Raw genomic sequence first — 13,549 nt, forward strand, 5'->3', positions numbered from 1 at the left:
CCGAGATCCAAGATGAAGTCAACACTTTCCTGTTCGCTGGTCACCACACCACGGCCAGTGGCATCAGCTGGACACTCCACCATTTGCCCATACACAAGGATTATCAGGACAAGTGCAGGAGGGAGCTGGAAGAGCTGCTTCGGGGACGGGCAGAAGTAACATGGTAAGAACGTATTCTCCAAGCAGAGGTTGGGTCACGGAGATGGTTGTGGTCGTGATCTTCACTGGCTCGCTTCCTCCAGTACAGATCACGCCCACTACTATCTCTGCGACCCAACCTCTGCTTGGAGAATAGTGCGAACGTACTCCTCTAATGCCTATTGCTTTATTTCATATCGTATTATAATGGCTAATCATAAACTACCGAGTGGTTTGATGGCCAGGGATCCAACCATCAAATCCAAACGCCTAAACGAAGAAGTGTTGGATCCCTTGTATTGTTCTCTATGTTACTGATGTTACTGTTTGTTTGTTTGTTACGGTAGGCACGACATTGGTAAACTACCTTTCATCACCATGTGCATCAAAGAGAGCATGCGCTGTGTCCCACCCGTTCGTCGACTGGCACGGACCTTGAAGCAGGACCTGATGTTTTCTGACGGAAAGTCGTTACCAAAGGGTGAGGTACATTTGCGTACATTGTATAGTTTCATAAATGATCGACAGCCGCTGATTTTTGTGTATCAAGTTTCACACATCAATAGCAAATGGTAGGGTTTCCACTGATTTCAGTGTACGGTTAATGTATGCATTTCTTTCCTCAGGGAGCACAACATTTGTCGATTTTGGTGACCTTCATAGGAACAGAGATGTCTGGCCAAATCCTAAGGTATTTAGGCAGAATAATTATTCGTTTACCAACTGTCATGGCGTCGAGATCACTCTAGCTTGATCTATTTCTAGAACTTATGAGGGAAAGGTTACAGTTTTTTTATTCGAATATTTGTTTGCAGATGAACATTTTCAGGAACACGTCTCTTAAGCTAAGGGCACAACCCGCCGTACGTGCAATTTGTCCGTACGTTTTTCTGAAAACGTGGGGAACGACTGGCAAGAGCAGGCACACAAAGTTTTGCGTGTCTGCAAAATCCAAAATCCGTCGGATTCCCTACGTGTTCGTACGGAGGCGGTACTTACCACTTACGGATCCAAGAAGATTGCCCACGTTTTGGCACGTAGACAGCACGCACTTGCAAGTACGGCGGGTTGTGCCCCTAGCTTTACACACACACGCGCGCACGCACGCACACACACACACACTGCGACACCCACACACGAGCACGCACGTGCATACATATGTCTATATATCATGCAAAGTGACTCTTAATTTCCATATCACAGGTGTATGATCCTTACCGCTTCTCACCTGAGAACTCCGAGAACAGACATCCCCACGCTTTCCTGCCCTTCTCCGCAGGACCAAGGTAAGACACAGCGACTCGTCTACAGGCTGCGGTACATTGGAGCGGACTAGTCTCTACCAGACTGACTACGATGGCTATTATAGGGGGGGGGGGGGGGGGGATTGCCAGGGGAATTTTGCTACCAGAGGAGTTAGTCGGCCGCGGTGGGGAAATCATGAAGGGCCATGAAGCATGGGCTGACTCCCGAGACCAACTTCTCGATTTTTTTGGCAAATTTGTTTTGTAAAATTCCCGCACCCCCGTAGAAAGGTCTGATGGAGGCTAGGAGTAGGAGAGTACCCGGGGTAAAGTTTCCACTGTTATGGGCTTGGCCTCTAACCAGCTGTCAGTCAATCAGAGAATCACCTAAATGTACAGTTAAGGCCGATTCTCTGACATCTAGTAAGAGGCCACGTCCGCAAAAGTGGCAACCTCAGCCCGCTTCAGCAGAGCTTCCCCAAGGGATATCGCGTACGTCCGTGGGTGAGGCTATGTTTAGTAGAATGATGTGAAGCTATCATGGGTGTGAATTTTTTCATGTAAATTTTTTAACTTTCCAAATGAGATTGACAGCACTTATGAAAGAAGCAGGTATATGTAGGCATTCTTTAAAGTGGTGTCATATTTTTATTGGGGTCTTTATTTGCAAACTCATGTTCGAAACCTAGTTGCAAGGGAACATACAAATGCAGTAAGGTAAGAAAAAGTAAGCAAATGTTGGGGGCGTGTCTTCTTCGTTGGAAACAGTGACTAACTAGAGTTCGGCGACCTCATACCTCCATGAAAATTTAGAGCTTTCGTAAATTTCATGCAATTGACTAACACATTAACATAATTCATGCATGGTATTGTTCATCATTGACTAACGTACACATGTCACAATTATAAAATTCCCATTATTAATCATAAAGCAGTTTTGCAAATTTTACATAAATTATGCAAATAAGTTCATCATTACCATATTTGGTATCTGCTTATATTCCACCTATCATAATTAACATGTGTTACATTTATTGAAGTCCAGTTATTGAAAACAATGGAATTATACAATTTCCTAATTAATTATGCAAATTAAGTCCTCATTTGCATAACATGTATATCATTATAAACATCTTTGCCTAAGGTACCCGCATGCCTAATATTTTGCCAATCCATCAATCCATTCTGCAGTTATCCTATTTAGAATGTCTTCACAAAAACGCCCCTGCAGTTCCGAAATTAAATGTTAGGGGGCTGAAACCTGCCCCACTTTGTCATGACACTGCAAGCTATCTACCAGCCAAATGTTAAGACCATATCACATCCAGGTCAAGAGATACATTGAAAAAACTGCCATGATATAATATCCTAATTAATTATGCAAATGTACTCCTAATTTGCATAATTAGTATTTAATCTTGTACAACATTGTCTAAGGTACCTACATACCAAAAATCATGAAAATCTGTTGTTCCCTTCTTGAGTTATCCTCGTCAGAAGTTTTTGACAAAAATGCCCCTGCTATCCCCAAACTAGACGCTAGGGGGCCCAAAGTTACGTCATTTTTTCCTGAGCACAAGAGCTATCTAATACTTAAAAATCTTGACCATAGCATGTTCAGAACACCGAGATAGCAAAACCGGAAGTTGCACTGCAGTACCAAGGTCACACACCAGGGGGCCCAAAATTGACCCTGACCTTCGTCTTCCCAACCCCTACCTACATAACAAATGTCATCGTAGTTCTCAAGTTATGCTGACCACAAATATGCGGACACACAGACAGACACACACACAGACACACACACACACAGACACACCAAAAACTATACCTCCATTTTTTCATGGAGGTAATAAATAGCCCCACGTTTAAGGATAAGTGGGATTTGTGATTTAAGTACACATGAATTGTTTTTTAAGTAGATAGTGAAACTCAGAGACCTCCCCTTAACTTCAGTCTCCTATCTAGCTGATTCATGATTTGCTTGTAGGAACTGCATCGGGCAAAACTTCGCTATGAACGAGATGAAGGTGGCGGTGGCGCTCATCCTGCAGCGTTTCCAGCTGGAGCTGGACCACACCAAACCTCCAGCCGTTCCCTGTACCAGGGTGACCAATCAGGCTGAGGACGGGATCTGGGTGAAAGTTCACCCGCTCAAGACCAAAACGTAATGTCGCGGACGTACAGGTGTAACGTTACTTTCACTTTTCATTGAAAGTTTATTTTGTAAGTTGAATGCTAATTTGGTAGATATATCGGAAAAATAGTATTGCATGTGACAAAGACAGTGATTGGCATATTGTAACATGATGCTAATCCAAAGTTATTGTTAACTATGTATGAATTTATATCATATAATAAAGTATCTATATCATCGGAAGCATACATATGTGAAAAGACAAAAGTCTTGAAATACGTGGAATGAAATTCAAAATGAAAGTTACATGCAAGATCTTTAGAGGTTCTAGCTGTTTGAAGGGCGATCATGGAAAATCTAAATATTTTGAAATCTGAATAATGAGAGACCATACTGATTCAGCCATACAATTCTAGATATGTGTTTCAGCCCTAGTGCCATTTGGGATGGCACGGTCACTGGCAATGGTAGACTATCAAAACGCATTACGGGTTTCTGTACATTATATAAAAGTGCTTCAGGTAGTTCATTAAACAAATCTTTTGTTGAAAAGCTTTCTCACCAAGATAATCCAATAACATGTAAGATACTAGTACTGTCGGGATTGCTCGAGGCATGTCCCAATATGACGTCCATACGATATTTGCTTTGAAAATACCCTATTGTTAAGATTCAGTCATCTTTTATTTTATTCATTTATTTATTTATTCATGTGTCTTCAGGGTTATCCCTTCAGTTAACGTATCTGTGGATTTCGTGGAAACAAATTAACGATATCAGGTCACACTTACAGACGGCAGGTCATTGACATGTAGGGGTTTTAGATGGTCATCAATATTTCTTCAATAAAAGAAGGGGGGATCCGAAAAGCTCCAACAGTCCTTCATTTGTCGCATTCATAGTTGTTTCGTTAGTAAACAACAATCCAAGCCTTGCGGGTATTTATCTGGTTTCCATTTTGTGGCTCTTTTACTACTTCTGTACCAGTAAATGGAAACTTAAGCTACCACAAACACATATATGGTCGAATACGCACAGTAGACACTTTGAAGATTAGTTTGGTGGGGGGTGGGGGGAGGGTAGTGGGCGTGACAGGCCGATAAGAAAATTCCTGTCTTTCAGAAAATTAGAGCCGGGTGCACTTACAGAACGTATCGTATATGGACACTACTATAAAGATACTGTCCCGTCTATATCTTGACGTGTTGTAAAAAGATATGGTACGTAACGGACGAGATCATGATGCAATCTTGCCCAAATATCCATCATGCAAACCACACGCACGCACACACACACGGACCCACACACGGACCCACCAAAAACAATACCTCAATTCTATAACCAGGAGGAAATAGTCTGGATTATTTTACAGAACAGTGTATAATACAAAGTGTGTGTGTTTTTGACACGATGTGGTATACATTAGAGGTCAAACACAGGAGGTGAAAACCACAGGCCACCCGAAGGCCTGCCCTATATCCTGCCGTATTATATACCTTAAAAGTCAACAGCTAGACCTAGTTTATTTTTGGCGCCCTGACGTCACAAGGAAGTAAAGTGACACAAAGGACAGGCCACGCGGCTGGGAGCTAGCCGGGGATTCCCCACTTATAAACACAATGCAAATAGTCAAGGAAGAGGTTTGTTATTCATGGTTGCTAAGGTTAGCTTATCATGTTAAATGCAGATCTTATGACAACTCTCCTGATCTCTCATTGTTGTTGTCACAACCAACTGCACACCATTCAATCGAGTCAGCTGCATCCCGTGAAGCTGTTTACGTTCCTATTGTCGATTGCAACATTCTATACATACTAATTAACAGGCACCGCTTTCTAACATAAGGACCCGCGTGCGTCATTTTTTATATCATATTACATCAAGGTGTTTCGGCAACAATGATGGGCGAGGCGTGGCCCACTTGAATATAAGTTCTTTTTTTGGGGTCCGAGTTGAATCCCCACACAGGAGTCGTCTGCTGCGGCCAAACCTCTCCACGGAGCTCTCAGTTGAACGCACTACCCGGTAAGTTGTTACTGATCCCTTGTTCGCACCAGACCTCTTGGCAAACAGAAAAAAATGGTCGTGTAAGGTCAAGAAAAGGCTCATTCCTTCCCCTGCTTGGAGAATATGCTTTTACTACCTCAGTTTCCTCCGGTTCTACTCAGTGCGTCGCACTTTTCGTACATGTTTGTAGCCCCAAGAAAGCGCGCTCCTGGTAGTTATAGAGATATGTAGAAATGCAGACAATTCCGATTCATCTGCTTGGACATTTATATAGATAGTTACCTGAAAAGGATGTTTGCGTTCTGTAAATATTTTGCATCTTAGACCTCTGTTTATCGGAAAGTGATACACGCAGTTTTATTAGTCTCTCTAGTAGAAAAAGGCATATGCTGGCTTCGGGGGGGAATAATTTGCTATGGGTTTCTGACGTTTGCCAGCGCAGTCATAGGATATTCCTTTCCAGCGGAATTACTCTCCTTGTCAAATATTCAACTTAATTACTGTCAAATCCTACTATCCATAACCACGCATAAAGGCTGGTGGTGGCGGCCAAAGTTTTGCAAGCGACTGTAGCGCGCCTTACATGTGCCATGTAACATCCGTAGATTGAAGCGCTGAAGGGGATCCGCAAGCGAATAGTTCAGGGTCTAAAACGTCAAGATTTTTTTCCTGGTCAAATGGGTAGAAATCCTGGCAGTTTTGAGGTGGGTGTGACATGGGAGGGTTTCTACTTTCTGATTAGGGGAAAAAAAAGCTGAGTTTTTGTGGTTGTCAGGGGATATAAAGTTGGGACTTTTTTGTCCTAGCACAAGGCCTCACTGGGCTGTAGTGCGGTTTTGAGGTCAATGGTCAATTTTTCACTTTCCCGGAAGTTTGTGCCGTTAGATTCATGGTGAAATATGCTTTTTTGGATAGCTGAGATGATGGGCTTTCATATGAGGGTATGTTTGGGTGCCAGTAACGTCAGAAAGTTGAGTTATTAACACTTGCTTTGTCCTCTTTTTTGTATTGGAAACCATTGTTATTAAAGAGGCTGTATATTGAATCACTGGCGGATACCCTGAATTTACGCATGTATGCAGCCTTGTGTACTGCCAGCAGATACAACAGCTCATAGCCTCAATGATTTTTTTCTCCTTCTGTCAGAATGATATACTGAGTCATCATGGCCATGAAAACACTGACACTACTCACCATGGTGATGGTGACGTCACCCGTGTCTCTACAAGCCGAGTCTTCTACCCACTACCCAGAAGTTGACCAGACAACCCAAGACCCGGTTGAGGTCTACCGTGGACCGGCTCTTTCAATAGAAAGGTGCCCCGCTCATAGTCGCATGTTGTGGTGCGGCAGGCGATGTCGACCCACCTGTACCAACCCCAACGGCAAGCCTACCATGTGCGCGCGCATGAAGTGCGAATCGGGCTCCCAAGGATGTGTGTGTGAGGAAGGGTATCTCTGGCGCAACGGCGTGTGCGTCCTTCCGTATGAGTGTGAAGGTAAAGTCATGTACTCTATATGTAAACCTCTTTATTTATTTCTGCCTATACACTAGTACTTCGAGAAGGTTTGACTATTTGCCAGGACTAAAATGTCGCTGTAATTGTTATAGAATAGAGCCTGAGTTGACACGCGGCAAAAAGTACAGCTACTTTCGTACGTTTCTACTCACTCACAAATACCTTATTTTGAGACGGTTGTTGTTGCACACCTGCATGCACAGGAAACTGTCACATTCTCTATGTGGTTTGCAACCACACAAATCAATAATAATGAATGAATGAATGAATGGTTTAGCGCCAAAAACAAGTGCGCATGTACATCATCATTACAGCCATACATGCAAGGGTGTATGATACATAAAACAATAGTTAAAACTTCATTAAGATTCATTTAACAATGATACAATGAAAGGAAGTGTGCTGTTCCTGAATCTGGATGATCGGCACCTAAACTGTGTGTAGTTGTCCTTTGTACGTAGCTCCCTGCCATGAACACTTTTCGGGGGTAACCAGTCAGAGAATAGTGGGGACTTCGACACAGACAATGCAAACTTCAAATTAAAATAAACAAAGACTGCGGCGTCTCAGGTACAGCAAAGTAAGTGACAGCTGTTCTAGGACTCTGTCGTAGCCAACATAGTGTCTACCTAGAATTATTCTGCACGCCCTCTTTTGTACAGCTTCAGTACACTTTGACTGGAAAGCAGTGAGGCCTGGATGCCTCACTGGGCAAGCATACTCTAACAATGGTCTTACAAACCCACAGAAAAGCTGGCAATACAAACTGACAACACTGATGAAGTAATGAGAACATTGAACACGATTTTTCTTACATCAGGTTTGACGTAGCTCTGTTGAGAACTTCCCTGCGTATGCCTGTCCTTGGTACTAACTGCACCTTCTCTTGTATCTGTCCAGAGACGACGGAGTTTGTAGAACTTCAGCAGGAAGTTAATCAGCTGGCACGTGAACTGCCCAGGACTCTAGCGGAGCTGGGACTGACCAGTGTGGTGCAGCATGTTCAGGAGCTGAAGACAAACGGTAAGGCCTGCCCCATCCCTACCCTCTACACTTAGTGTTACAATGTACGGACAGACAAGCTACATTTAGAAATTAATTCCTTCTGTACCCGACATTGGCAATAATCCCTTGCTATGCTAAGTTTCAGAGAGTCACCGACGAAAGATAGTAGTGGATGCTAACTAAAACTTCTATCTGACCGTTTCCAACTTCATATCCAGAGTAAATGTATTGCTATTTGGTGAATGTCATGTTAGTTACTAGATGATACTTCATGACAAATATTTCGTTATTCTTAGAATACCTTGGGTGCTACCAGGACGGCTCCAGTCACAGCTTTCCGAGAAAGGTGATGACGTCAAGCGCCATGACGACTGAGACGTGCATAGCAGCATGCCAGAATGCTGGCTACACCTACGCTGGTTGGTCCATGTTTCATATTCAATGACCATATTTTCTTTAGATCATGAGGAACATAATGGCTTATAATTTAATTCATGGTCAAAGCGAACCAAATTACATTTGGAAGAGAAGCCATGCAAAATCTTCTTTCTCAGTTTGTAATTATGTTAACAGCGTTACTTGGTGAAGGTAACTTTTAACAACATTTCAGACACGACTCTCATTAGACAGTTGATTTGTAAATCATGAGCACCATTCAGGAGAATAACGGCAAGGACGTTTTCCCTGCTCTGTAGCCACCGAGGTTTCCCGTTCTATGGGCTGGTGGTGGCGGAGCCTACATGACTGCCACTGCGGGAGGGAGGCGGACTTCAACCGGCTGGGTCAGCGGGTGTGTGACAGTGAATGTAACAGCCATTGCCGTGGCAACAGGAACCAGAAGTGCGGAGGAAGGTACAGAATGTCCGTGTACAAGATCGACGCAGGTGATTACCTTGTTAGATACCCACATTTCAAACATAGCAACAACAGTCCTTTTAAAAAATGATAAAATTGGCATCACCCACACAATACAGGGGCTCTCAAATACAATTAATACAAAATTTGCATTGATTGTTTTTTAAGAGCCCCTGTATTGTGATGGTGATATATGCCAATTCTATCAGTTAGCAGGCGACGAGCACTACTCAAGAAAAGACGTCACGTTAGTAGATGTAGAAAAAATACACAGAACTACGTTCATGATACATTTAAGCTCGTAGCCTGTTCCTAGGGAAGGGGAGAAAAACGTTGACCACTAGATATATGTATGAAAAGCCTCAAAAGCACGTGTAAAACATGACATTACATCACAGGTGATTAAGTTGTTAGATTACTCACTATGAACATACATATGCTTGGAGATTTAATGTCTTTAAACCTGCCCCCTTCTTCTCCAGTTCCCAGTTGCCAGGACTCGCCCCGACAGGTCGGTCCTCACTGGTACCAGACTGGGAACACCACCCTGCTGCAGTACCAGGGTGACCCGCAAGACCGTCCTTTTGCCTTCACGACTCCTGCCCTGGATGGGAAGGACGCTATCCCCATTCAAAGTGAGAAAAGTTTGCGTCTTCCAGTTGCAAAATAAACAAGTGCTTTAAAAAAGCTGGCATTTTGCCAAGGTTTGCGTGTGTACACGGTTTTTTTCTAGTTATTGGAATGTGCTGAAACTATTGTTTATATTAAATGGATGTAAAAAGGAAACAAGAACAATTTAAAATCACCCTCCCCTGGACTCGATCCCGGACCGTAGCTCTGCAAATCAGGCTGACGTCAGAGGTATTTGTGTAGTAACCCCTGAACCCGGAAGTCACTTCTCTGCACCATAGCGCACTTTTCAGAAAATGATATCTCAGCAATCGTATACCCCTGCTTTAACATTTTTACATTGTCACGGTCTCCATAGTACATACTACAAATCTGGTAAGTTAGAAGGTCCAGTTCTTTTTCGATAATACAGGGCGATCAATGAAAAATCGTGGCAATTTCCATTTTCGCACTGGAAATCCTACTAATGTCATAGGGTTTCCAGTCGAAATTGTTTTGTACCCAGGGGAATCAGAACATTTGTGTTCCCTAATAGAGGGTGTTGATTTATGAAAAATAAAAGTTACAGAACAAAAATCGGACCTTCCGTTCCAGAGATATGGCCCTTTAAAGTTGCTGGGCGGTGTCCGCAGGTGTGGCGCCAGGTGTGAAAATCGCATTTCTAATTAGCAATAATTAAGAAAGTAAAAACATTGTGCCACTCAAAAGTTCTTTTCTGCACAGTCCAAGTAGTATTTTGTAGCAATCAAGTAAAGATAAGATGTTTATTTGCCTTTTTCTTTCACTACAGGTGAGGTCAACTTGCTGAAAATTAAGTTTTTTCAGCATGGCACATGCACAGCTGGAAAAGTGGCCAATCATTTCCAGATGACCCCTTTTTGAAGAGCGATAATCAATAAACTGTTCATCCTATAACTAAGATATTTCAGATATTGGAAATGTGTAGTAGATTCTCTTAACACAGTTTATTGCAGACATTCTAGAGACATGGTTACGAGATTATGTGTAATCAAAAATACTAATTTGTAACATATCTCAAAAGGTCAAAGGTCATCGGCACCTGTCACTTATATAAGTCCACATAAAAAATTACCTATCAACATTCTTCTCTATCTCAGTGACAAGTATCACATGTTTAATATAACAGAATAGAAATAGTTTAGATAATTTCCACATCAATTATGCAAATTAGCTTCTGATTTGCATAATTAATATTTAATTACATGAAGCATCACTTAATCTATCTACATACCAATAATCATGATGATCCGTCAACCCCTTCTTGAGTTATTCCCTTTCACAGTCTGACCATAAGCATTGAATATCAGCATACCTTACTACTAAAGGGTTTTGGCACATGCTAATTCTAAATTTGCCATCAAAACTATCACATTTCACCAGGAAATACTACTTTTACGACATCTAATGACCAAAAGTATATAAAGATATTACCTATGAACCATGACCACCTGACTTTGTAACTGGTTTATTCAAGTTTATTGAACAATTGATAATTCTTTGACATTACAACATATGTTTGAAAAGACTTGGTAGCTCCTCTTCTAAGCTGCACAGCTTTGAATGGTTGATACATTGTAATTCTCCCTCTGTGCCATCTCAATTTCTTCTATGATGTTCCAGGTGCTATTCCCAATGCAGCATCTTGCAAATCTGAAAACTTTTAACATTGGAAATATCAGCAAAAACCTCTATGCCCTTGATATCACATTCAACAACAAACACAACTTGCTATGTTATTGATTTTTTGGATCTTACAAGGTAAAAATTGAACTTCAGTGATCATCTCAACGTAAATATGCTCACGTTGGACACATTTACAAATGATGTTTCCTTTCATGAAGTTGGTGACAAAGAAAACAAAAGTTTTGCGTCTCAAACCTGAAACAAACGTGTCCGAACATACAATGTATCTACACTTATAAAGGCTATCTGTATACAATTAATGAATATCAATACGCTAATTATTTACATGGAAACGAGAATATTTTGATAATTATGGACCCGCCTAACTAAATTTATATGCAGGGTCCTACGGCCGTAACTCACGGCCCGGACTCGGCACACCACACGGAGCGAGTAGCACATGTTGAACATTCACATCGCTAACTCACAACAAACCTACACATGTTATACATCATTTTAAAGCTTAGAAACCGCTTGTTACACACATGGATGCTAGAAACCGCTTGTTACACACATGGATGCAACTTTTTGAAAAAATAAGACATCAATGGTGAAAAATGCCATCTAAATTTGCAAACTGGAGGTAAACCACCTTAAAATTGCGGTACAAGAAAGTTTCACGTACCAAATTGTAGCTTGTTTTCTTGTCTATCCAATCCTACCATATATGGGTTGCTTCCAAATAAGGCTGAGATGCAAATCAGGCTGACGCAACGCCATGCCCGCAGAGCGCTCGAACAGGTAAACGCGGAAGTGACTTTCCCGTCTCGCGAGGCATTTTCCCGAAGGCCATATCTCAACAATCTTTTATCCCCTGCTTAAAATTTTTACATTGCCAGGGCCTCCATACTACATACTACAATTCTGGTAAGTTTGAAGTTCTAGGCCTTTCTCAATTTTACACGGCGATCAATCGAAAATCGCTACACGCACGGAAAACACCACCGCCGCACGCATGAATATTAACTAAGTCGCAAAGGAATCTGGGATAGGCTATATGTAACTGTTATATATATATATACACGATTTATTTGGAAAACATTTCATCTTTATGAATTGGTAATACAACGTTAAAATGTAAGAGCAATAATTGGATTATATGCTGCACCAATCTTAGGAATATCATACTTCATTCATTTAATCTAATCAAATATCAGGCCCCATTACGGACCACAGACAATGACTCACGACAGAGCTTTTAAATTGTATACAAATGCATTGCAGATTTTGAACAGGTCCGTTCATCTCAACATCACAACATCACTCCATCACTCCATCACAACGGCAACTATTCTGGTCTCAGGGCATTTTGCCGCTAAGGCGGCAAAATGCAAAAAAAATACTAAGTGGAAAGATAAGTGTCGTAAGTACTTGAAAAAATAAACCAGCAATCCCTTATTTAACAAAGTTGAAGTGCTGTTGGTCATTTTTTTTGAAGTTAAAATCCAAATGTCTTTTGTCCCAAATGTTTTTGCAAAAATTTAAAATACACCCCCTCCAAAAAAACAACAATTAGATGGGACTTATTGAAGGGGGCGTGCCAATGACCCAGAATAAGTGACGGGTGTCATCTTATCCCGCATGGACCATGAGCTTTAAGTATTTCAATGCTGTTTGCATTTATCCAGGCACACTGGTGAACATGAGTGCAGATATTGAGGGCTTCCCGAGTCAGTACCCCGCCACCACTGCAGAGGGCATGCCCGACCTGGTTCCAGACTACACAGCTCTGCTAGCCTCTCTCCAGGCCCCCGGGCTGCGACTGACGGCAGGGACGGACACCGTGTTGGAGCTGGACCAACACTTCTCCATCAGGTCCTACTCCTGTAGTCTGGAGTACAACCCTGGTATAAATGGGCGGTCAGGGAGAGGGATTCGGATGAGGATCATAGTTGTCAGTGAGAATCCGTATAAAGTGATGGTTGAAATCATTTGTTATTAAGCACCACGCACGGGATGCTTTTAAGAGGCTTGTTGTGTGTATATCTATTCCTTCAGTTCAACTATGACAAAGAAGTTGGGGGGGGGGGGGTGGTAATGTTATAGTAATCATGCTTGCTTGACAATATACAATATATGTATGTAAACTGTTCTTTTGTGGTGAACTATACAGTACAATGAAGTTCCATTCACTATTATCTCAGTCAATCCTGTGTTTGTTTGTCTCGAGTGTTTCAAACTAAGAAACTACATTTTTTGGTTTGTGGGCCTCAGGCAAAGCAATTAAAAACGAAATGATTGTCTATATGTATCACATGCCATAAACATGAACTGAGGTCTTAGTTACTACTAGTAATTGGAAATAGAAA

General features: G+C 41.8%; 2 protein-coding genes across 2 annotated transcripts in view; both read left to right on the forward strand.

Moving 5' to 3' along the window:
- Positions 1–3,793, forward strand: part of LOC118413195 (leukotriene-B4 omega-hydroxylase 3-like) — a 7,263-nt gene extending 3,470 nt beyond the window's left edge. The window contains exons 8-12 of the mRNA XM_035816409.1: positions 6–163; positions 486–619; positions 765–829; positions 1,342–1,424; positions 3,373–3,793. Of these exons, the coding sequence (XP_035672302.1) occupies positions 6–163; positions 486–619; positions 765–829; positions 1,342–1,424; positions 3,373–3,553 (621 nt within the window). The 3' untranslated portion in view covers positions 3,554–3,793. The remainder of the gene's footprint in view (positions 1–5; positions 164–485; positions 620–764; positions 830–1,341; positions 1,425–3,372) is intronic.
- Positions 3,794–6,922: 3,129 nt separating this feature from the next.
- Positions 6,923–13,378, forward strand: LOC118413196. The gene is made up of 6 exons (XM_035816411.1): positions 6,923–7,025; positions 7,947–8,069; positions 8,348–8,470; positions 8,747–8,935; positions 9,389–9,541; positions 12,869–13,378. Exons 1-6 carry the CDS (start codon positions 6,923–6,925, stop codon positions 13,180–13,182), a joined length of 1,005 nt encoding a protein of 334 aa, XP_035672304.1. The 3' UTR covers positions 13,183–13,378.
- Positions 13,379–13,549: the final 171 nt, after the last annotated feature.

Source organism: Branchiostoma floridae, chromosome 4 (genome assembly GCF_000003815.2).
Source record: "Branchiostoma floridae strain S238N-H82 chromosome 4, Bfl_VNyyK, whole genome shotgun sequence".
Classification (NCBI taxonomy): domain Eukaryota; kingdom Metazoa; phylum Chordata; class Leptocardii; order Amphioxiformes; family Branchiostomatidae; genus Branchiostoma; species Branchiostoma floridae.